Source organism: Pteropus medius, unplaced genomic scaffold (assembly GCF_902729225.1).
Source record: "Pteropus medius unplaced genomic scaffold, Ma_sr-lr_union100, whole genome shotgun sequence".
NCBI lineage: Eukaryota > Metazoa > Chordata > Mammalia > Chiroptera > Pteropodidae > Pteropus > Pteropus medius.
In genome coordinates, this window is record NW_024349225.1 from 4,599,790 (window position 1) to 4,626,250 (window position 26,461).

At 34.3% G+C, this 26,461-nt stretch overlaps 2 protein-coding genes across 3 annotated transcripts in view; one reads left to right on the plus strand and one right to left on the minus strand.

Annotated features, from left to right (window-relative positions):
• TRMT1L (tRNA methyltransferase 1L) overlaps positions 1-12,956 on the plus strand; it is a 28,148-nt gene extending 15,192 nt beyond the window's left edge. For both annotated transcript variants that reach the window (XM_039881244.1, XM_039881243.1), the window contains exons 8-15: positions 43-289; positions 708-920; positions 1,625-1,815; positions 7,234-7,312; positions 9,292-9,458; positions 10,109-10,171; positions 11,552-11,678; positions 11,775-12,956. In XM_039881244.1, coding sequence (XP_039737178.1) covers positions 43-289; positions 708-920; positions 1,625-1,815; positions 7,234-7,312; positions 9,292-9,458; positions 10,109-10,171; positions 11,552-11,678; positions 11,775-12,027 — 1,340 coding nt within the window. In that variant the 3' untranslated portion in view covers positions 12,028-12,956. The remainder of the gene's footprint in view (positions 1-42; positions 290-707; positions 921-1,624; positions 1,816-7,233; positions 7,313-9,291; positions 9,459-10,108; positions 10,172-11,551; positions 11,679-11,774) is intronic.
• Positions 12,957-19,977: 7,021 nt separating this feature from the next.
• RNF2 (ring finger protein 2) overlaps positions 19,978-26,461 on the minus strand; it is a 34,332-nt gene continuing 27,848 nt past the window's right edge. Inside the window, exons 5-7 of the mRNA XM_039881246.1 lie at positions 23,257-23,529; positions 22,264-22,435; positions 19,978-21,963 (exon numbers count right to left, since the gene is read on the minus strand). Of these exons, the coding sequence (XP_039737180.1) occupies positions 21,862-21,963; positions 22,264-22,435; positions 23,257-23,529 (547 nt within the window). The 3' untranslated portion in view covers positions 19,978-21,861. The remainder of the gene's footprint in view (positions 21,964-22,263; positions 22,436-23,256; positions 23,530-26,461) is intronic.

The window sequence follows — 26,461 nt, forward strand, 5'->3', positions numbered from 1 at the left end:
ATTATTACAATTAAAAACATTTTTCTTCCCATTTCTCCTAAGGGATAATGGGATTACAATGGGCAAAACATCTTGGAAATGCAGTCAAGGTTACGATTAACGACTTGAATGAAAACTCTGTGACACTGATTCAGGAAAACTGCCACTTAAACAAATTGAAAGTGGTGGTGGACAGTAAGGAAAAGGGAGAGAGAGATGGTATTCTGGAAGGAGAGGAAAACCTTGGTAATATTACGGTGACCAAAATGGATGCCAATGTACTCATGCATTTGAGGTCTTTTGATTTCATGTAAGTGAATAAAATGTTTTGGGTCACTTTCTAAACTGACCTGAATTTTTTTTTGCAGGGAGGGAGTTAAAAATTAAGACGGTTTGTTGTTGCTGTTTATTTACTCAGTTTATAAGTTTGGGTTTTTGTCTTGTTCTGTTTTGTTTTTAGAATTGGCCTAAAGAATGCAATAGAATATTTTTTAGACTTTGAAATAAAATGCCTGGGCATGACAGTTTTCCTCTAACCCTTATTTATTTTTACATCTCCAACATATCATATGGTCATTTTATAACTTAATTTTAAAATGGAATTATGTGTTTAAAGTAGATTTGTAAAACAATTTTGTACTCATGGAATTTTATTATTAGAAATGACAATCGTATAATTTTGGTTACTAGTATAATTTAAAATATGTCTGTATTCTTTCTGCTTTTAGACACCTAGACCCTTTTGGAACATCAGTGAACTATCTAGATTCTGCATTCAGAAATATAAGAAACCTTGGCATAGTATCAGTGACTTCTACAGATATCAGTTCTTTGTATGCCAAGGCACAACACGTTGCCCGGCGTCACTACGGCTGTAACATTGTCCGAACTGAGTATTACAAGGAACTAGCAGCCAGAATTGTTGTAGCTGCGGTGGCAAGGTACCAAATTACCAATGGTGTACCACGTTTGTATGTGTATATGATAACATACAAGAAATGTATATCTCTTTTCAAAATATGCATGAAATACAGATTCTGTATTCTATATCTGTAATCTTGATTTGTTTGGTAATCTTATGTTGTATCTTTTAGAATTTGATTTAAAAGCTGTGCCTAGTATAGTCAGTTTACTCTCCAATTAAAAATGTTATTAAGATAATTAAAGTAGTAAGAAAGCAGAGATAAAAATGAAAGTTAATTTCAAGTCTGTTATCTCAACAGTGTAGAGTACAGAAGGGATAGCACCATGAGAAGGGAAGGCAAAGATTTAGAAACAAACATCGTTTTATGTCCATTTCATCTAATCTTCTCTATATAAATAAATTATAAAGGATGGCTTATTAATTTGATTCTGCAAAATGATCTCACCTACAAAAAAAAGTTCTTTCTCATCAAGATTTCTAAACAGTTGAAGAAAGAAGACTTTGAGTACCCATTTTATTGAGAATATTATGCTAAAAGAGTAATATAATATAAATGGACATCGAGAGTCATGATCTTTTAAAAGCACTGCTATTAAGAATCACATTTTCCTTGCTTTCTCTTAACCCACCCATAGTTTACTATCCACATTAGTACTACTAATATAATGCCAAACAAAGGAAAATGATAAGCACCCAAAATAACAATTTTTTGTTTTCCAGAGCTGCAGCCCGATGTAACAAAGGCATAGAAGTACTGTTTGCAGTGGCTCTGGAACATTTTGTCTTGGTGGTGGTTAGAGTTTTGAGGGGGCCTACCTCTGCAGATGAAACAGCCAAGAAGATTCAGTATCTGATCCATTGTCAGTGGTGTGAAGAGAGAATTTTTCAGAAGGATGGTAATATGGTAGAAGGTAAATTCAAGTTTCTTTTGACTGTACTGTGTTTAATTTATGTATAAGCCTCCAATGAATAAGCCTTTATCACATCCCTAATTGTACATATTGTTGTCCTTTGATTTTAATGATTACAGTGCTAACTTTATTTCCTATACTGGATTTCCTTTCATCAACAGACAAGACATTCATGTGAGTTTACTAAAGTTATTTACTCATGCTATACAATTTACGTTCTCTAGCCCAGCCCTGCTCTGTTGAAACATCTAGAAATAACCTAGTTTCCACTATCACTAATTTTAGGAACATAAGTCAGATTAACTCTGTCTAGGCTGTTTCAAATAATTAATTTTATAAAAATAATTTTGATGTTTCTGGCCGAATATAAAAGCCATCAGTTATAAAATTCATTCAGTAAACATTTACTGAGCCTCTACTATATGCCAGGCCTGGGGATCAAGGAAAGAGGTGTGGCTTATGCCCTTATAAAGATGTTTCTATTTTCCTATTCTAGGATATAGAAACAGTCACCCATTGTTTTCCATTAGGTTTTTGGCACTTTTTAATTTGGATTTTTAAGAATTCTTTATATGTTAGACTTTAACCCTTGTGGTGAGTTGCAAATATTCTCATCGTCACTTGTTTGCAAGTCTATTTTTTAAATCTTGGATGCATAAGTTTGTCATTGTTGCTGTTGGAAAGTTAATCGAACTTTTATGTATTCCGAATTTGTCTATAGTTAAAGAGCTTTCCTATTCCTAAGTTATTCAAGATAACTTTTGTTGAATAATTCACCTCTTCTCCACTGATTTGAGAATACCATCTCTTTCTCATACTAAAGTCCCACATGTATTCGAGTTTGTTTCTGGATTTTCTATTCCGTTTCGGTGGGTGGATGTCTATACACCTCTACCATAGTTTTGATTATAGATTTTAGTGTTGTTTAATATCTGTTAAGACACTTCCTCCTCAAATCTCTATTTTCAGAGTGTTACTGATACACGGGGTCTTCTTTTTTTCTTAATAAAAACGTAAGTAAATAGACCACTTGGTACTTTATTTTGATCACATTAAATGAAGGAGGATGATATCATGGTTTTGAAGCTTCCTAAGAACCTAGGATGCTTTTCATTGGTACAGGCCCTTTCGCTACAGTGCTAATTGATGGTGGGAATAGAGGGCATCCTGTTACGTCCCTTATTTCGTTCCCTCTGGTGCTTTCTGATTCAAGCATGAGTCTGAGATAGCTGTGGTTTATCATGCTAAGAAAGTATCATTCATTTCCAATTTTACTATATTTTATTAAGATGTTTCATTTTGTCATGCTTTATCAGTGTATGTGGAGGTGATTATATGGTATTTCTCCTTAGATCTATTAATTTGATTAATTATAATAAAATTTCCCAATATTGAATCATTCTGACTTTCTAGAATAAACTTATATCAGAAAGCGTTCTCTTAATATGGATTCTATTGGCTAATGTTTTTAAGGATTTTTGTTAAATATTCAAAAATGAGATGGCATATAGTTTTCCTTTCTTAGCATGTTCCGTTTAGGTTTTAGAGTCAGTTTAAACTCCCTTCAAAAAGAATTTGGAACTTTTCCTTTTTTTCTAATATTTGGAAACAGTTTAGCATCAGAATTATTTGTTCATTAAAGGTTTAGCAGTATTCACCTAGGTTTTTTAAGTTATTTATAGAGTTGAGCAAAATAGTGTCTAAGATTCCTTTTAATTTCCTTGGTATCTGTGGGTATAGTCTCCTTATGTTTTAAATTTTTAATATTTTTCATGTCTTTTTTCCTTATTACATTAGATACTGGCTTATCTATTCTGTTGTTTATTATCTTTGTTAATGTTTACTTTTGTAGTAGAAAATATATATACTTATATAATTTAAACCTATTGGTTTTCAATAATATGCTCAGGCTTCTTGGTACTGTAAATGAGGTGATCAGCCTTCCGTTTTCCATTTTCCCTCCCTAATCTTTGTTCATTATACCATTTCTGTGGTATTAGAATATGTGACATTTACATTCTATTTTGCCAGTATAATCTATAAACATATTCGGTGCTCATCATCTGTCTTTTGGCCATAATTTCTCTAATCATCTCTTTGTTGGCTAAATTTAACTTTATGAGTTTAGTTAGGAGGGTTCATGGGAAAAATACTCCTTGGTTTCATGCATGTTTAGAGCTCACTATTCATGCCTTTATACTGAAGGAATTTAAAAGGGTTTGAGGACCTTGTAGAAATTCCTCTACTGTCTTCTGAGTATTATTATAAATTTCCCTTCTTCCTTGTGACATGATCGTTTTGTCTGGTATCCAATGGAATATTTATTTTTGAAATCCAGTAACTTTATGTATAGCCTTTTAGGATCAGGGTTCCAGGGCATGGTGTATTTTTTCATCATGTAGTTTCAAATATTTTATTTCAAGAAAGTTTTCTTAAATATGTATTTAATTCTGATTTCTCTTACCTTTGTACTATCATGCCCGTGTAGACCTCCTCAACCTGTCTTCTTTAACTAGCATTTTATCTCTAAAATTGTTCATGTACATTTCTAATTATTTTTTTCATATATTACTCATCATAACTTGTCCATCTTTATCTCTGTGATATTTCTTGTCTGAAAGCCAGTATTATCCAATAACATAAAGACCACTCTTATTACTATTTGCAGAATATTTTTTTTTCTTCTTTTTACTTTCAATCTGAGTGTCTTATTGGATCTTATTTTTTTAAATCTAGTCTGATCATTTTTGCATTTTTTATGTCAGCTCTTTTGCTGTTTGTTTTATGTTTCATGTCTTTTTGTTCCTCTTCCTTTGTTGCCTTCTTAAGTGTTAAACAGATATTTTTAGTCGGTTATTTTAACTAATTCCTCTATTGATTTTTTAGCTTTATTTTTTGTTATTTTCTTAATTGTTTCTCTAGGGGTTATAATATATACCTTTAACTTATCTTGGCCTATTTCAGGTTAATACTGAGGAAAGACTGATAAAATCTAGCAACTTTCCTCTAATATAATTCTGTTTTCCTCTTCTCTCCTGTGCTTATTTTGTCTTACATTAATTACATTTATATAGACCTAATCCAAAAACACAGTATATTTACTTTTTGAGTACATAATGATTTTTAAAATAAATTAAAACAAGAAAAAACACATGCATAAACATCTTTTATAGCTAACCACATATTACCTTTTATTTTGTTCTGTCTGTCACGGTAGATCTCATGTCTTTGGTCATCCACACTGAGTTGTTTGGAAGCACTTGGGGCAAGGCTTATGAACTGTAAAGAAAAGGTGCCAATCTGTCTTTTCACTGGGCGACACCCCCCCACCCCCCACACCATGCTGATAAATATGGGTCAGTCTTTTCTCTTGGACTACTAAAGCTGCTCTAGAGAGGACTCTTCCAGTCTTCTATCAGCTTTTCAGGAGCCGTGTTGGGGGAGGAGACTGGAAGGCTTTACTTACCATTTATGCAGTCCTTTACTTAATCTCTCCCCTCTCATAGAGCTTCTCTCACCCTCGGCTGTGACTGATGCCTCTGGTTCCAGGTCTTCGATGGTTCAGCCTCCCCCAAGATTAACTTCATCTTTTCGGATGAAGAAGACTCAATAGCCTGACTCTGGGTATTAGAGAAGACTCAAGAGTCTTAACTGAACCCCTTAACATTTTTTAACCAGGCCTCTTTTTTTGCAGTACCACCCTATACCCATCTTCAGCGAGGGTCAGAACCTTCAGTTCTCAGGCCTTTCTGGGGTCCCACAATGCCAGCGGGCTTGCCGTTTTGTTATAACCCGTCAACCTATTTCAGGCTTAGGCTTTAGCTCTCTCTGACCTGCAAAATCAGTTACCCCCTGTGTCTCTGATTCCCATTTCTAAATTTTATTGACATCTCTCATCATCTTATTACCCCCTGTCCTATTCTATTAACTCTTGGGGTTTGATTTGTTATTTCTTTGCTCTCATTTTAATAATTCTTTAAGAGACAACAGAGGCGAAGTACATGTTCAATTCGTTGCATTTAAATAGAAGTCTGCTAATATTTATTTTTGAACTCATCATCTGAAATTGCCTTCATAGCCTACATACTAATGACATGGAAATACTAGCTTTCTTTACCCCCTCATTTTTTTTTTGCTGCAACTTTGCTCTGATATAATTTCTAACCGGAAATGATAGCCCTGACTCCTCAGGGAATTTGCTGGTGCTGACCCAACACTAAGAAATATTAGGCAAGGGACTTGGGAAAAGACACAGGTTTGTATGATGGGAGCAAAGTGCATCAAGAAACAGACTAATATAAATTCGGGTGTGTGCTGCCTTCCGGCCTGGGGTAAATGGTTGTAACTGACAGAAACAAATGTTAAATTGCCCTCATTTGGGTAATACTGCGTATAGTATTTGTAATTGAGTTATTTAATGGCTCCAGGAAGGCTTCTAGAATATATTCATATAATGTTTAGGGAACATAGTTCTCAACAAAGCTAATATTGATGATAACCACACCTTCCTTTAGCTTAAATACTGAAAAGTAAACCTAGGTAAAACAGTGACGGGAGCCTTTAAGTAATCCAAAAGATCTCATACTGCATTATACCATTAATTTGCATTGTAGTCCTATGTCTCTACCACCTTAGTCCTGGGTTCTAGATATATTTAGATTGATCAGATAAGGCCATTCCAAGAGTGATCCACCCAGGAATAACCTGGGGGAAGTTAGTTGAAGAGAGTCTGATTTAAAATGACTGTTCTAGACCTTAAGTGAACTGAAAAGTTCATAGTAGAATATTGCTCCATTTTGGAAAGTAAGAATAGTGCTACTACCTCTCCAATTACCTTGTGATTGTGTCAGGCTTCTCATTACTCTTTAAACTGAATTAGATTCTTCTAGCCAACATTTTGGAGCTGATTATGAATTGGGCCTAGAGAATATTTTCTTCCCAGTTGCAGAAGTTAACTTATGAGAAATGACTTTTATTTTGATAGGTTATTGGTTATATGGGTATATATATTTGTCAAAATTCATCAACCTTTTCACATAAAATGTATACATTTTATTGCATGTAAATTATACCCCAATCAATTAATTTTAAAATACAGATACTTGAAGACTTTACAAGATTTTCTCCTACTTACATTATTTCATGTATCGACTAAAATTTAGTAAAAGTTATGCCTCTAATAAGCTGTTTGACATGGATTTCTACAGTCTTTCAAGTTTTAATCCTCTGATCTGTGTAATTGAGATTTTACTTGAGTTGTAAGGATTAGAAATTTTAAATGCATAAAAATACTTAGCACAATACCTGGCACATAGTAGATCCTCAGTATATAGTAGCTGCAGATTATTATTAATATAACAGTTACTACTATTTACATTGTCCTTTCTCCTTTGATTTCTCTATTATCTTTTTTCACAGAAAACCCATATAGACAGTTGCCTTGTAACTGTCATGGAAGCATGCCTGGAAAGACAGCAATAGAACTTGGACCTCTATGGTATGTGCCCAAGCATAATAAACATTCAGAATTGATTTATGTATTGATTTGATTACTGACTTTCGATGATGTGTGGTAGTAACAGAAACAAATTTTGATTGTTTTTTTAAGTCTAGGCAAATAATTATGACTTTTACCACTGTGGACCTTAGGCATTTTTTTTTCACATTTTTCTATATCATTCTTTCAAGTTTGACAGTGCTTAGAGGCAGTGGAATTAAAGAGAAGCCTGGCTGATATGCAAACTAATTCATTTCTGAATAGTAAGAATGAGGCTTTTTTCAGAAGATAATTGTAGAACTGGGGTGTGATTGTAAAGTGATAACAATAACTTTTTATAGAATAGTCAACTAATATAAAAGCTCTTCAAGAAATCAGTTTTAAGTAAGATGGGCATATGAAAGTAAATGTCCACTTTGTTTTAGGTAAAGTTGCTTAGATGGGACCCAACTGCAGATTTTGAATGTATGTGTGCTTTTGCATCGTTAATAACTAGAGAGTCCTAACAACATTGTGACAAGAATCATTGCAGATTTCCACTTCATTAATTTACAAGGTCAAGGTTTAACCATCTACTAAAACTAAAAATGAACTCAAATGGTAAATGTTTGTGCTGATGCCCGTTATTTTATCTTTATCGTATGTAAATACCTTTAGATAAAGAATGGCCTAGCCAGCCTTGCCTTCTAGTACTTGCTTACCTGTATGGTCTGCTACATGTTGATATCACTCACCAATCTCAGAACTGGGGAAACTATTCTCAACAGGTTGCTGGACCCAGAAGGAAGATCTAATTCAACTCTCTCATTTTACAGATGAGAAAATTATAGCACAGTGTTTTTAAGTGCTAGCTAAAACTGACCCCCACAAATTTAGTTAGTAGGTCAGGTAGAGCAAGAACCCAGGTTTTCTCACTCCCAGGACTGAGTTCTCAACCATGGCTTAGGATTTCTTCACTCAAAGCCATGGTCATGTCTTTACCCTCATTCAGAATCTCTTCCCCCTTCGCCACCTCCAATTCAAATTCTGTGTCCTCTTTGAAGTCTCTTTGTGCTTCAACCCAAATTATTTCTGAATTCTCTTTTAATAAATCTAATAGTGGGCTTGCCATTTTGTTGTAACATGTCGACCTATTTCAGGCTTAGGCTTTAGCTTAATGAGTATCACTAATTTGACACTTTAAAATCACATATCTTTTCACATATATTTGCTAACACTAATAGCTACCATTCATTAAGGATATTCTTTGTACTAGAGATTTTACATGTGCTACCTCGAATAATTCCCGTAACAGGTCTGTGAGAGGTTTTAGTTTCCGTTTTGAGGAGGAACATGATACTCAAAAGCAATAATTACTCAAGATTACATAGCTAGTAAATGGGAGAGCCAGGGTGGGAATCTAGGTTTATCTGGCTCAGAATTTCATATTCTGTACATACCAGTGATTCTCAAATTAAAAGGAAAGCACATCAGACTTACCCATGGGCAATTTTTTAACAGCACTACCACCACCACATGTAATTCTCATTTATCTCCTCCTATCCTGCCCCACTCTACCATATACACACTGGAATAATACTATTACTGAGAGGAATATGCATTATACAAACCTCTGCATTACATTATGTCCCCATCTATAGATTTGTGGGCTTATTTTTATAGGGTAAGCGTTGTAATTTTTATTTTGATATATTCTCCACACCTCTATGTACTGTAAGACTGTACACCTTATGAAGGCTCAATAAATTCTTGATTTACTGAATGAAATTTCCTTGATTAATCCCACTAGTTTAGAGAACCAACATGATAAAAGGTATGGGGAAATAGCAAATAAACAATTTTAAATTAAATCATGGTTTTTTAATTGTAGTATTTAATCTATCCTGTAATTATCTTAGTTGTGGTTAAATGATGAAGACTTACTTTAAGAAAATAAACATTTCTCACATCCCATTCTCTCTCTATATATATATTTTCAGGTCAAGTTCTCTCTTCAATACAGGATTTCTTAAAAGAATGCTATTTGAATCTCTTCACCATGGTTTAGATGACATTCAGCCCCTAATAAAGACACTGATTTTTGAGTCCGAGTGTACTCCTCAAAGTCAGTTTTCAGTTCATGCACCATCAAATCTCAACAAGCAAGGTAGCTAATTGAATACTAGCTTACATATTGAGTATCAAAAATATGCCTTTATCTTTATTTGATGTTATATTCAAAAGCAATAAAATTATAAGAAATGTGTTTTAAATCCCCTGTAATGAGTCTAATCATTTGGTTAACTTATTTTTAATTGCGTAGTTTTCTTCAGGTTTATAGTCAAAACCTGAAATGAATAATAATTTTATTAAGATATATATATTCTAATTTTAGTAGATTAAAAGTACTGAAAGTCTGTTGTGGTTTTACTACCCTATATCTGCTTTCTAGAAATAGAAACCTTAGGTAATTCTGAGAGTAGTATGGCCAAAATTTTTGGTAATATCTATTGAGACACAGAAGCTAGATTTTTTTCTCCTTTGTTTTCTTTTTAGTAAAAATAGGCTTTTGTAGTTTTGTCTGATTGTTGACCTTATGGTGGGTCTATTAGACATCCTAGCATTTCTCGTAAGTCATTAGAAACAGCAGCTACTATAGACTTAAAAATGTAGTTCTTGCCCTGTTTTTGCCAGTCTGTAATATGTATATATTCATAGGAAGAATGTGGCTATAATTTAGTAAGCTTTTATTTAAACTTCGAATCGTTATGTAATGTCATTCTGTAAAATATTTTGATTCCCATTTTTTAATTTTAGAAGAATATGGTGTATTTATTAAAACTACAGATGATACCACAACAGATAATTACACTGCACAAGGTATGTACGGATATGTGTGTGGGTGTATGTACCTATGTGTGTATCTGTGCAAAAAGGTGGCACAAAGGTAGGAAGAGATGAGACTGTTTTGGTAGCCTATTTCAAAATGCACTTTTATCATATTATATTGACAACATAATTATAATAAAACTTGTTTATCTGGCATTTGCTCAGTTCAAAATTTCTGTTAACACGTACTTTGTTCACATCTCTAATATATGGTGATCACTTTGAAAGAACTAGAAGATCTTGAAGAACCATGTGAACCAAAATAAGATCAAATTATATTTGATAAGTTTATAGTGTTAAGATTAAATTTTATTTTTTCAAACTTTCTCAGCATATATACAGCAATTCCATTGAAGACCTATTCTCTAGCCATAAGAATTTTTTATATAGCCTTTCTTATAATTTGGAATATATACATACTTTAAAATATAGTTGTACTGGGCATTGAAAATTCCTATCAAAAGGGTGTAAGATTTATAACAGATTTATATCAGATATTAGAACCTAAAGACAACTTTAGATTCTAAATGTTTTGAATACAGGTAAAAAGAAGAGTGTTAAAGTTGAAAGAGCAGAGGATTATAATTATAACCTGTAATCGTGTATTAGTTGGTTAACATTTTAGTGTTGCTCTTCAAAGACAAGAAAACCTTAACTCCTGTTAATAGCATGTTGTTTAGTGACTATTGCATGCTTTAAGTCATGTTCATTTGGCATGTGCAGCGATTTTGCTAACATTCAAATCACTTAAAATGGTTAATTCTACTTAATTTCTTTATTAAAGGGAAGAAAACGGCATTATAGTATGCTATAAAGAACTTTGGATTTAGAGTATCATTCTACTTCTTTGTGCGGTTTGTTGTGTAACCTTGGCCATGTTTTGTGTTCACTGAATACCTATGATGTACCAAATACTGGCATTCAGTACAGGGTAGATATAAGAGTGGAAGGACATTATCCCGAGGAACGTAGACTATAACCTGAGAAGAAAGGATTTACATACATAGATCTACATACATGAAACAATAAAAGGAAAAATGACAAACTTATAGTATTGACAGTAATGAAATCTGTGAGGTGATTGGCCTAGAATTCATAAAAAGTTTTCTACAGATAATAGAGTTGAGACTTGAAATTGAAGGTAGAAAGTAAGTTCTGACTCAGCGGTTAAAAATTACATCACTGAAGGACAGTGAAAATATCAAGAATAAATATTCTTATAATAAAAAGTTCTCTTAAAAATTAAGATCAGATAGATAAGTTGAAATGGTATGTCAGAGGATTCAGACTTGAGATAGCAAATAGTTATAAAAGTATTTGGATTGGAATTTTTAAGAGAACGCTAACTTTGTCTGTTTGTATATGTTTCAGGAAAGAGAAAAGGTAATGAAACAATCACAAATTTAGCCAAGAAGCAAAAGACTGATGTCAGTACTGAACATCCTCCCTTTTATTACAACATCCACAGACACAGCATTAAAGGGATGAATATGCCAAAGTAAGATAGCCAGCAAATGGCAACGTATATATTTTATATTTTAATAACACTGTGATTTAAATAAAAATACAACTTTTTTTCTTTTCCTTGTTGCAGGTTAAAAAAGTTTCTGTGCTATCTTTCTCAAGCAGGCTTTCGAGTAAGCCGAACTCATTTTGACCCAATGGGTGTTCGTACAGATGCACCCCTGATGCAGTTTAAATCTATCCTTTTAAAGTACAGCACCCCCACCTACACTGGAGGACAGTCAGAGGGCCATGTCCAATCAGCATCCGAAGATACAGTAACTGACAGGGTTGAAATGTCAGTGAATGACAAAGCAGAAGCAAGTGGTTGCAGAAGATGGTAAATGTAGAGTTTATTTGCAGATGTCTGTATAGATGGCCTAATTGTTCTCTATACCAACTGTAGTTCTTTTCTATTCTTTCAACTCAGTGGTGTAAAAATAAAAACAGTACTGTTTTCATTCAATAAATTAGCAGTTTCTAATTTTAAGCTGATTTGGAAGCTACGCTTTTCAAGTTTTTCTTAAAGAAAACTTAAAATTTTAAAGAAAACATTTCATATGAAGTCAAGTTTATGACTGAGATCACCCTACTGTTTAATAACTCAAAAAATTTTTACATGCAAAGTGTTTGGAATTTTATGTTATGGAAGCCATTCTTTACTATTCGTAATCACATCTGTACTTAAACTGCCCTGAATAGAATTGGAAGAACAGTGTCCTTTCAGGTCACTAACGTATTTCACAATTACGAAGCTAAAATATAATCCTGATTTTAAGAAATCATACCTATCCCACATTGATCTTTTATTACTGGCTTTTGAGAAATTAAATACTTGCCTGAGATAAAAATATATTTTTCTGGTAAGTTTAAGGTCTAGGTGACTAAACTTCAAAGTAAGATTTTGTCGAAGAAAAATGAGACCATTGTTGTAATTGTTCGCAAGCACTGAAATTCTCAAGTAGAGATTTTGTTATAAATTAAACAAATTGGGTGATCTCAAGTGCCTCAGTTAATGCACGTACCATTTTCATTTGCCTGGTTGTGCTACCTCAGATTTAAACTTGTTACCTTATGAACCTACGAAGTAAGGATTTTTTGTTTTCAGGGTGTTTCTTTCTTTTGTAGGGTTTTTTTTTGTTTTTGTTTTTTTTTGGTGTGTGTGTGTACTGATTTTTTGTGTAAGTAGCCCAAGCTAACATAACAATGAAAATTAGTTGGAAAAAAAAAGTTTTTGTTTCCAGTAATAAATACTGTTCTTGCTTCATCTGAATTATGAGTTTGGGTGAAAGGATTTAGTATAAAGTTTAGATTTTTGTCTCAAGGATTTAATACATATTTACCCTAAAGTATCTGTTAGAGGAAACAACTTTATAATCATTAAGCTTGGTGGATGGAGTTACGAGATTTTAAATATACTACATAAAAAAAGAAATCACTGCCATGACATATACGAAAATCCAGGGAGTGAGGTATTACATCTACATAGATTATTTGGCAGAAATAAAAGAAATCTCTTTCTATTATTACAACATGGTCCTAGGAGGATGTTTTTTCTTTGCTCCAATTAATGGAATCATTGATTTTAGTAAAATAAATGAATAGATGAAGTGCAAGTTAGCTTCTATGACGAACATAAAAAAACTATAATTCTTGCCAATTAAAATTATAACTCAGAAATGCGCACAAAAAGAAATAAAAGTTGTTACTTTTTTGTTTGCATAGTTTAAAAGAAAAATTACTATAAATCCAAAGGCAAATTAATATTTGGACCTTCCGATTTAGAATATATTGTTAAATTCAGTAACAGTCTCAAATTTTTCTAAATGCTTATCAGCATGGCATATTTTGATCATTGATGAAGCTGAGTTTTATGCCAGGAGCCTAATTTGATAACAATTATATAAATTACTGTTATTTTAAATAGATGTTTATCTGTATTAATTTCACATATACAGGCAGACTTCCTGAAGAGTTTGGTAGGAAGCAGTGTGGAACTCTGTTAAAGGACTCTATCAACCTAAAGAGGAAAATAGTTTTAAAATTCCATTTGATTCTACATTACCACCTTGTTCCTGTAACAACAGTAATTTGGGACATAAAATAACATCAGTTGTATCCCTCTGTTAAACACAAGAAATAGTAAACACAAGAAACCAGTTCTTACTCCAGTCAGGAAACCGGTGTGTTGACTTCGCTAGTTGCTAATTAATACTCTAACCACATACTCAGGAAATGGGAGAAGGAACTAAGGATTTGGGTAAAAACTCCATCTATCAGACTCTACTCTGAATAAATACATGATGTTCTGATTTCCAGGAATTAAACGAGGCCAGTTAGTAATCCCAAAAGATCTACGAATTTCTTTCCTCATTGCATAGCTGCTGTGGTAAATGGCCACAGGTTACTTTGGAGAAGGCTAAGAGGGACATACATGACACAAACTTGTGATGTTATGGCAGGGTCCTTTCTCAAAGGGTGTGAACTAAATCCAACTGGGAAATGGATAAGGGATCGTGACTACTACAGTGGCTCAAGTCAGACCTATAGTTTTCAGTTACATAAATCAAATAGAACCACTTGGGGCATTTGGGTCACATAATCAAGTAGCCAAGGCCAAAAAATATCCCTTTGTCAGACTATACTATAAAGCTTTTCAGGGTGCTAATTCTCTGTTCACCTGTGTGTTTCTCAATGCCTTAAATAGTCAATCGGGTTCTTCTGCGGGATATAGTAGGAAGATGGCCGAGCAGATCACACATAATTCCACTCCAACACTCCCCTTCTAAGTCTCTGATTTCCTCTCTCTATATTGTATCAAGGCATTTCTAGCATCTCACTTCCAATTTATGCTGATTCAAAACTTCAACCAAGTATATAGAACCACACCCAGCTGTGCAAGCTGACAAAATGAGACAGACTCTCTGGAATAAGTGTACCCATATCGATAGTTGGAGTACACTTCAAATTAAGTTCCTTCAAGATCCAGCACTCTGCGCTCTCTCAGGATGCACTTTGTATTTGTCTCTCAGAACATACTGGGATCTGGCTATCTGTTCTGGAGACGAGGGATTAATTGTAGGGATAAAGCAGTGAACTATTTTTTGCAAGGTAACTACCTGAGTGAGGTTATTAAGGGATCGTCGGCCAAAGCAAAAACATCTAAGGGGGTTCTTCCACTTTAAGCGAAGCTCACTGGAGGTAAAGATTTAGGATACTGATTCGTCCAAATTTTCCTAAAACTCTTAATCCAATTCTCAGAATGCCACTCTCTTGACCAGTTTCTCTCACTTAAGAGACCTGACAAGATAGCAAACTGCCGATTTACAAGATCAAACTTTCTTTTCCATCTATCTCAGCCTTAAAGCTATAGGAGAGGCCAGAAAAGCGAATCTCTCACAATTTCAGTCTCCATATGGAGACTGACTCTCCCTCATTAGGGAAAGGAATTCACAAAGCCCAAGAAGAGTTTACAAAGGCAGAAGCATCAATAAAAAGTAAAAGCCAATATCTACATTTGTCTACCATACCTTATCATCCATGGCCATTTGATCCCTTTCTCTGCTGCCACCCTTTTCCCACTCTGCTTGGAACCCTTCTTCTAACCCATGGATCCTTTCCTAGTTCTCAAGAGTGGATAAGACTGTTAACTTTAAAATGTGAGTACATTGTAAATATGAGTTATCCCCAAACTGCAAACTTCAACCTATTTTTAGATCACGTAGGCCAGAGAACAAAACTTGCCAAGTAAAAACATTTCTTAGGAAGTGTGAGATTTAGCACTACACAGTGTTGTCTTTACCTATATTACATAATCTATTGTATGTCTAAATGAAATTAACTCATTTACCCAAAGCCATTCTGAAATTAAAGAGCTGGGATCCAACCCCAGGCTGACTTCAGTGCTCATGCTTTCAGTCACTTGGTGATCTACTTTATTATGGGAAATAAAGACATACATAAAAGTTTAATTATAAACTTTGACCACAGGCAGTCCCATAGAAACTTCTGGAATAGAATTATTACAAAAATAGTTAACTACTGGCCTACTTTACTTTTTCCATATCTGAAACCCTCTTAACCAGTATACTTCGTACTCAATAACCTATTCATATGCACAAAACACTAACTCAGCTTCATTCCCACTTTCTATGGCCAAGATTTTCCCAGAATTATTTTTGATAGCAAAATCTTTGCAAACTACAACTTTGAATTAAAACCCATTAAACTCCAGATCTCAGTATTCAGTTACGACTTGAAAATCTCAATACGTTTGGTAAGAATGTATTATCTTAAGTGTGCCCAATCCCATATTTTATTGCATACTTTCAAAGCTAAAGTATTTGTGTTTCAGAGATGGAAAGGACTATAGACACCACCAACCCCTTCATCTTAGGACACTGCTAATGGGGTTAAGGAACTAAGACCCTTGGCCAAGGTTACACCACAATTAGGGTACGGTATGCCTTAAAGTCTAATAGCTACTTTGCTTTTCTTTTAGTTTCTGTTGGTATATTTTTCCATTCTTCTGCTTTCAATTTTTTTTTGAAACTAATGCTTCATATGGACAATATGTACCTGCATTGTTTTTAGTCCACTCTGCCAATATTTGCCTTTTATTGTAGTGTTTAGTCCATTACCATCGAATGTAATTAATGGTAACAGGATTTATACGTTAGTTTGCTGATTTCTATTATGTCTTTCTCTATACTTCCATTACAGGCTTTTGTGTTAAACGTTATTTTCTCATATACTACTTTAATTTCCTTGTTTCTTTCATGTTTGTTTGTTTTGTTTTTTTTGGAATTATTTCCTTGTGGCTGTGCTAGAGATTAACATCCTAATTTAAAATAATCTAGTTCAGATTAATACAAACCTAATTTTAATAGATTACAAAACCTTTGCTGCTCCAATATAGCTCCATTCCCTCCTGGATGTTCTATGCTATTGCCATAAAAATTATACTTATACATTATAGGCCATTCGACAGTTTTATATTTATTACTTCATGTAGTTTTCTTTTAAATCAGAATTACAAACAAAAGTACTGTTATGGAGTGAATGTTTGCATCCCTGCCAAATCCATTATGTTGTAGCCCTAACCCTTAATGTGATGGTATTGGGAGACTGAGCCTATGGGAGATAATCAGTTTAGATGGGGTCATGAGGGTGTCCTTATAAAAAGTGAAAGTAGCCAGAACACTCTCCTCGTCTGCCACATGAAGAAACATTGAGAAGGCCAGCTGTGTGCAAACCAGGAAGAGGATCCTCACCAGGAACCAAATCTACCCAAACCTTAATCTTGGACTCCCAAACTCCAGAACAATGAAAAATAAATGAGCTTTTCAAGCCACCCCGTCTATGGCATTTCGTTATAATAGTCCAAGCTCACACTAATAAATCTATGTTGTTAACCAGTGCTCCTTATTTTTGTGTGGGTTTATGTTACCACCTAATGTCCTTTATGTCCTTTCATTTCTGCCTAAGACTCCCTGCCACTAACAAATTTGTTCTGTTTTATGTAGAAATGTCTTAGTACCTTCCATTTTTGAGAAATAATGTTGTTGCCTCTAGAATTCTTGGTTCACTGCCTTTTCCTTTCAGCACTTTGAATGCCATTCATTACCGCCTGGCCTGAAAGACTTCTCAAGAGAAGCGAGTTGTTAATCCAACCTAAGATCCCTTGTATCACTTTTCTCTTTCTGCATCCAAAAATGTGTCTTGGAAGCGTCTGTTGGGCTTCTTAGATGTACAGATCGTTTTTCACCAAATTTTGAAATTTTGGGCAATTATTTCTTCAAATACACTTCATGCCCCTTTACTACTTCTCCTTCTGGGACTCACATTATGCATGTTAACACACTTGATGGTGTCCCATAGGTCTCTGTAGGTTTCCCGCCCCTCCTTCGTTCCTTTTTCTGGTAGGTACTTTCAATTGGCCTATGTTCGTTTTATATTTCAAATCTGCTTAGCCTTACTATTGAATTTATTTCATTTACTGTATTTTTCCAATCCAAAATTTCTATTTGGTTCTCTTATAATTTTTACCTATTTTTATTCTCTACTTGATGAAAGACCTTTCACATTTTAGTTTTAAGACATGGTTTTAGTTCTTTGAACATGTTTTTAAAAGCTGATTTAAGTCTTTGTTTAATTAAGCCCAACATCTGGGCTTCCTTATACTTTCCTATTTCTTTGTATGTCTTGTAAATTTGCTGAAAACTAGACATTTAAAATACTATAATGTGGCACATCTGGACAAAAGAATCCCTTCACATCCTTGGGGTTGGTGGTGTTTGCTGTTTGATTAGTGAACTTCCTGGACTAATTCTGTAAAGTCAGCATTACAGAATTGAGGCTGTGTGATCTCTATATTCTGCTTTGTTAGCTTAAAAGTCAGCAAATGGTTGGACAGAAAATTCCTTAAATGCCTTGAAACAATAACTCTCCCAGGCTTGATGAAGTGCTCTGTGAATGTGCTGGGACATGCCTTCAACATGCCAACATGAAGTTTACAACTCTGCCTTAGCCTTCACTTCCTGCATATAGAGCCTCAAGTTCTGCCACAGGTTAGATTAGTACCTCCTTTCTTTTTTTCTTGAGATGCATACAGCTCTGCACAAGTAGGTATGTAATGAGGATTTTAAGATGACTCCTTTTCTCATCTGGCATTTCAATTATTTCATGTTCAGTTATCTAAGAATCCTGAGTCTCAGTTTTCTCAAATATACAAAGGAAATACTGTCTTTCTCACAAGGTTCAGAGTATTTAAAATGATGTATAAAGCTATATTACAAAGCTACAATAACAAATAGTATGATACTGGCAAAAGTACAGTCGTTAACAGAGCCCAGAAATAAACCCTCACATATAAGGTCAATTAATTTTTGAGTGAGGCCGCCAAGACAATCCAAGGCAGAAGGGCATCTTTTCAACAAAAGATGCTGGGAAAACTGGATGTCTATATGTTAAATCCTTACCTTTCAACAAATACAATACTCAAAAGGGATCAAAGACCTAAAAGTAAAAGCTAAAACTATAAAACTCTTAGAAGAAAACCTAGAGGAAAATCATGACATTGTATTTGGATATGACACCAAAAGCACAGGCAACAACAACAAAATATCGGCAAACTGAACTTCACTAAAATTTAAAACTTTTGTGCAAAGGACACTATAGAAAGTAAAAAGGCAAGCCACAGAATAAAAAAAAAATGTTTGCAAATCACATATCTGATAATGTATTAATATCCAGACTATATAAAGAACTCCTACAACAAAAAAAAACACCACCATTAAAAATGGGTAAAAGATTGAACTAGATATTTCTCCACAGAAGATATACAATGGCCAATACATACATGAAAAGATGCTTGGCATAGCAAACCATTAGGGAAATGCAAATGAAAGCCACAATAAAATAACACTTTACACCCATTAGGATAGCTATTCAAAAAAAAAAACAAAGCAAGCTGTTGGTGAGGATGTAGAAAACCTGGAATACTTTGCTGGTGGGAATGTAAAATTGTATAGCCACCTTGGAAAACAGTTTGGGGTTCTTCGAAAAATTAAACACAGAATTATCATATGACCCAACAACTTCACTCCTTGGTATATACTGAGAAGAATTAAAGTAGGAACTCAAACAGATATGTATACAAAAATGTTCAGAGTAGCATTATTCACAATAGCAAAAAGTGTCCATCAATCTAAGTGTCCATCAACAGATGAATAAACGAAATGTGTATATACATACAATGAAATATTCGGCCATAAAAAGGAATGAAATTCTGATACATGTTACAACATGAATGATACTTGAAAACATCATGCTATGTGAAATGAGATAGACACAAAGAACAAATGTTGAATTGATTCCACTTACATACGGTACCTAAAATTAGTCAAATTCAAAGAGAAAATAGAATAGAGGTTACCAGGGGCTGGGGTACAAAGAGGAAATGGGGAATTACTGTTAAATGGGTGTAGAGTTTATGGTAATAAAAAAATTCTGGAAATAGTGGTGGTGGTTACACAATATTGTGAATGCATTTAATGCCAATGAATTGTATGCTTAAAAATGGTTAAAATGGTAAATTTAATTGTATTTTACAATAAATTTTAAAATGACGATGTATCCAAAGGCCCTCACCACATTCAGTGACCTTTGTTCCTCAGTTGAGATGGTGGTTACAGAATTCTCGAATACTTTATGAAATCTTGGTTGGTGGCGATGAACAAAAGTACCCACCCACCCAAAACATACACATGCGCGCACACACACACAACACTACATTGATGCTCAAATACTTATATTTTGCAAAGGATTACACGTCCAATGAAATCACTAATGATGCAGAGTTTACATCCTCCCATAGTGACTGATACATACATTCTCTAAGCACAAAGCTTATATTCACAAATAACTTTTTGCTTAAAGACAAAATTTCAATAATCACAATGGGAATTTAGTTATTTAATGCAACTACTAATCTAATGTCACCAATAAAATCTAAACAGTTATATCACAAAACCAGGGTTATATTGAGTGGACATGCATCAATAATCTATACAACTTAACATTACACCAGAAAAGGAATTGAATACAAAATTTCCCTTGGTTTTTGGTGGTTTTCAAATTTCATGGCACAGATTACCAAAAAAAAACCCTGTAAAAACACATTTTAAGTATTTTTAATAAAATGGTAAAAACCTGAATAAGCCTCTAAATTTTCATATTGGACTGAAGAATTTAAAACGTCAAGCTGGCCCCAATCTGTCAAAAATGACAGATAAATAGTTATAATGAATAGACAGGCTTTAGTTACAATGGTTCGAGAGGACTAGTCCCCCCATGGCAAAAACCCTTTAGGGTTTATTTCTCAATGCAATACTGTAATATAAACTTGGAAACATACCTGAAATCAGGACAGGGATGAAAAATAACACACAAGTCCATCTTATTTCTGACCTGTCATCATAAAGCCTTCTGGGTCCAAATGCCAAACACTATCCCTCAGTATAAAACTAAGAAGAGCAGAATGACTTTTACCCAACTGGCTTGACATTTTCCTACAGAATTATCTTTTACTACATGCCAAGGCAGGGCTCGAGCTCCACTAACTTGCTTCTTTAGAGTGTAATTAGCAGAGCACCAAATTTTATAAACTGATATATGGCAACACGAAATGCTTAACACACTTTCCAAACAGAAGCAAACTTTTTTTTTCCTGCTATTAGTTCTATGTGCCATATTATTCTTAACTTACGTAGCTAACAAAAAAAGAATTAGGGAAGCTCTGAACATATCTTGTACTTTTCATCAAGGCTAAAGTGCAAAATATCTCCATATCTCTGGTATTTTAATAGGAAAAAAACATCAAACACATAATAGAAGAACTGAAGTGACAGGAGAACTAATGCGAAGAAAGACCTCTTCAAATATACACCTGAAGACTACACAAGACCAATATAATATTTCTTTCTTCAGTGAAATCTGTAAATGAACCAAGTTCTCATAGAACTTGAGATTTTGTTTGATTCTCTTTCCCAGGATCATAAATTCCAAAATTACAGCGGGGGAAAAATGGAAAAAAAAAAAAAATAACATTGCATGACAATGGACACTAAGTTCATAAAGAACCTTTTGTTAAAATGAGATATTATGGAAGAAAATACCATGAAAATAATAATCCTATGAGAATTTTTTTAAGCACAGTAAATTTGAGCCTTGGTCTTCATGAAGATACTACAGCTTATATAGAAAACTATAAATATACAAGACTCCAGGAAAAAAAGTCAAAATACATATTATTAACATTCTGTAAGGCCTAAACTCTTGAGGGGAGGGAAAAGGATGGCCAACTGAATCTTAAGAATACTGAACTATGAAAAATTCCTGGGTCAAAGGGTGCTCCAAATGGAACCATACTTTGTGAAGACATACAACTTAGATATATTTTTTAAAGGAAAGAAAAGTACTAAACAATTGTAGTCCCTTCCAAAAAGGAAATCTTAAATTAAGGGGAAAGATTCTAATAGTGTAAACGAGTCTGGCTCAGGAAGAAAACTGAACAACATATCCAAGATTCTGTCCATAAAAGTAATGACGATACATCTTTAATAATAAAGAAATAGGCTATAAAAAAGTTCATTCTTAGAATTGGTTTTAGTAAAAGCTCATTTGTGCTCCTTTGTGGGTGCATAATAAAGTTCCATGGGTTTGTTCACTTTCCAGTATTTCTCACTGACCAATTCCAAAGAAAAAGAGCCATTTAATACCTAAAACAAAAAAAGAAAGAATTATGAAAACTGCTCAAAGCACAATAATAGTGAGATGGAACAAACCTAAAAGTCCACCTTAAAAAAAAAAAATCTCAGGATAAACTTCTTGCCGCTTATACTATTCGTAAAAGAACACATAAGAGGTATCAAGAAGTTTAACCACCCTGTTCTCTCTCTCAGGGGTTCGCAAGGTCCGGTCCTGTACCACGTTATTAGGCCCCGCCCCACCCACCACTGGCCAACCTCAGATGGCCAATGCATTCCCGGTCTGAACAGCCTATTATTTTAAATACTCACAGTGAACTGCCCGCTGGCGGTTGCTATGTAAATGGTATACTGCTTCTCGCTGGCTGTATCAAGGTTCATCTGGTTGGATTCTCCTTTGCTTCGAAGTTCTTCTAAAGCTAACCTCACAGCCAGGTACTTCGATAAATGATCGACAGTGGCATTACCTGAAGTCTTTATGTATCTGAAAAAATAAATCGTTAAAAATTTAATTTCTAGATCAACGATGAAAATGTACTCAAGGTTATAGAAAACAATTCTATAAAATGTAAATATGTCGACTGTTCACAAAAATAGTATCAGAAATTTATTCCTCTATTATCTAGTAATTTCGTATTGAAAGGTACAGAAGAGGGGAAAGTACATGCTCACTATTTTATCTACCAGGCCACCTACCTCACCATCCATAAAATATGACAAAAAAATCAAACAAATATACGAGTACTCAGTAAAAACAGTACTGAGGAAAAGAACATATCCCTCAACCCCAATGACCAAAGTTCTGCTGCCTACACCAAGAATAGTAAGAATATGAGCAAATTTCTTATTGTCTAAGAATTCATCGATTTTCTGATTTTTAAGACTGAACAGAAAAGTGCTAATCTTGGGATCTTCTTTTTAAAGCATGGTACACATCACTCACTCACTGAACAAATATTTGATGCTTATCTGCACTCATGGGCAGGCAGTATGAGAAGGTACAGTGGTGAAGGAGTCATCTTGCAGGAATAAATTTTAGAGCCTATTGGTACACTAGTATCAATGTCAAAAATTTAAATGATTCCTTTTCCTCGTCTACCTAGGAGGCTCATTCCTTTCAGATATATAACTGTGGGTGGGAAGCACATGAAAAAGAAAACCACCTAGACAGCCAGAATAACCAAATGAGCCCTAGCATTCAATGGGATGACAAACATTGCTTTTATTTCTTATGCAAAATTGGCTTTAAACTCCCCTGTTAAATTTTCTGAATGTGGATAATCTAAAACTAACCCACACACTTACCTTGTCTGTGCACTGTCATCTTTTTCCATAAGTGTGGGATGAGGCCTAAATACTAACTCGATTTCACTAGCACCATCCATTACTGGGTCAATTGCCACTGTTGCATTGTTATTATCAAGCTCAAGCCCGGAATCGTCAGATGTTTTGGTCCGTTTGTTACTAGGTCCTGCTTCCTGATTGCTGTGTGTGGATGCATTACTACAGTGAGAACTGTCACCATTGTCTTCTGCTCCACTACCATTCTCAATCTGTTGTTTCTTGCCTCGCTGTAATCTAGTTAATGGGGAAAAAAAAAAAAGGTTGCAGAAAATTTACACTTAGGCCTTTTCAATGAATCAATTTTGAAGCATGTTTACTGAGCTTTAATAGAGTTCTAAAAGAAAATCTTGAGTACTGAATTTGCTCCAAGTTGGATAATGGATTTCCCACATGTCCCTGAAAGGTCCTAGAGAACCCCACTCACACAGAGACAACCATTTAAATAACTTAAACAAATATTTATATTCACTTAATAATTTTCTTTATTGACTATAAGAATTATTGGCAATCCTTATTTACATTTTGATACCTCTTTGAGATTTTAAATCTAAAGAAAGGCATGATTCAGATAAGAATATTTAAAAGTTCTGAGGGAAGATATTTATGCCTCTTTAATTAGAAATTCTTACTGAAACAAAATTTAAGAGGAATGGTAAGCAATCCCTCCTTGCTGACCTCACCCGAAGCCTGCTAATGCAATGCAAAATTATGCTAATGAGGCAAATGAGGTGGTATGTAAATAAGGAGCATGGATATGGAAACAGCAATCTAACAAGCTAAACTCTAAATACAAATAGCTGGGCAAGGTGCTTTGCACATATATCTTACTCAATAAAACAACAGTCAAGGCATTATCATCATTTTATAATTGAGAAAATGGAAGAAACAGGTGTAAGGCCCATGGTTAAGCCAGTAAGTGACAGAACTAGAACTAGGATGTGATACACATTCTTTCAACCACACCACTCCTTTTTGTACCTGTATATACAAGAAGGGGTAAATAATGAAAAAGAAACATGGAAGAAGAACATGCACGTCTAAAAACAGCGTAATTATTACATGTTTATTGCCAGAACAAGGAAATAACAGCCCACTGCTTAGGAAAGATGACTAATATGTTAAATAATAAAACTATGATTCAAAAAGATAAGAATACATATAATGCAATATTATTCAGCCTTAAAAAGAAAATCCTGCAAATGCTACAATATAAATGAACTTTGAAGACATGCTAAGTGAAATAAGCCAGTCACAAAAAGACAAATACCATAGGATTAAACTAAAGTATTCAAAGTAGTCAAATTTATAGAAACAGAAAGCAGAATAGTGATTACCAGGAGCTGAGGGGAGGAGGAAATGTGGAATTATTGTGGATTTATAGGTACAGAGTTTTAGTTTTATAAGATGAAAAGTTCTAGAAATTGGTTGTACAACAATGTGAATGTACTTACACTAGTGAACTTATACTTAAAAATGGTTATGCTAAATTTTATGTTATGTGAGTTTTATCAGAATTAAAAAAGTATAAACGGGCCAAGGTAACAAAACAAACTGTAAGGACTATACTTATATATTGTCTAAAACCTAAAACTAAAGCAAAAGAAAAGTTGTTTCAGCCGACTATAAAGTGATCTGACATGGTCACCTGTCCTAATGTGTTTATTTTTATCCCACACTTCTTCCCAAAAACGGTTTGAGGTTGCAGAGCTCGATTAATTTATTTCAGGCAGCTTTCATAGAATAATGTTCAGATAATGGAGATCAATAGCCTATTATATCCTGCATTTATCAAATCATATCTATAATACTACACATTGTTCTAGAGGTAGCATTTCAAGAATTATACCAACAAACTTGGATGTCACATGAAGAACTATAATAAATCAGGACTGTGAATATTTAACCTTTAAAAGTGCATATAATAATGTGTGTCTATGGGAAATTATTTGAAGAACTAGCAGACAGAAGCAGAATCTAAAATAAATGTAGAATTCAACTTAAGTATTTTGACAAAGACAAACCCAAGACTGTTGCACAAGAGACTGTTATTTCAATACAAAGGAAAAACTTTTTTTTAAAAAAAATCATGCATTCAAAAACATTTACTGAGCAGCTACTTTAAGCCAAACATGGTTCCATGTCCTAGTATTATAAGAATCAATAATTCTGACAGTCTCTACCCTCTTAGGGCTTATATTGTACTAGTGCGGCAGATAACACATACATATCAGAGAATAAGTGCCGTGGAGAAAATTGAGGCAGGGAAGGCAGAAAGTTTGGAGTCCTAAGGTGAAAGACAGGAACTTAACAGACACCTGAAAAAAGTGAGAAAGGGTGCCCTGTGGATTATCTTGAAGAGGAGGGTTCCTGAGAGAGAGAACAGTTAAGTACAAAGGCCCTGAAGCCGAAGCTTGGTGAGTTTGAAAGAAAGTAAGGAAGCTGTAATAAAGCTGTCAGCAAGTGAAAGGAGCTCTTACCACATACTCCCATCCACAAGAAATGTTCAAGCAAAACCGAAGGACTAGCTATAGGATTCTGCAATGGGGATTCTCTCTCCCAGTAAAAGGCTAAGTTGAATAACCATTAAAGTCCCTCCAACTCTTAGGATTGTATAAATCTTTTAAAATAAATACATTCAATATTTAATGCCTTATTTTACTTTGCTATACAGAATTGTAAGTCAGTTTAATATAGTGAGAATGGAGCCCATCTTTTAACCTCTCAGCCAGTGGCTACAGGTTGTACTTTAAAACCACTCTTGGAACCTTACGAATACTGATGCCTGGACCCAGAGACTCTAGGGTATTACCTGACGCCCAAGTCATTCTGATGTTCAGACAAGGTGAGAACAACTAGGTATGGATGGGGCTCTACTGGCATCTCCTACTTTGGAAAACGACTCTTCTTGAGAATATATTAAGAGACGTCAGAGAGGAAGAGAGGAAAACAGAATGCAGGTAGAAAGTAGCTAGATTATGGAAGCCTTCATTAAAGCCTTTTAACCTGAATGTGAACAGAAGCTATTAGAGACTTTGAAGCAAAGGAGAACCATGATCTGACTTTCAGTTTAACAGAATCACTCTGGCTGTTTGCTGTGCTGAAAACAGACTCCGTGGGGGTAAGCACGGAAGGCAGAAACACCAATCAGGAGGCTTTTTCAGTACTT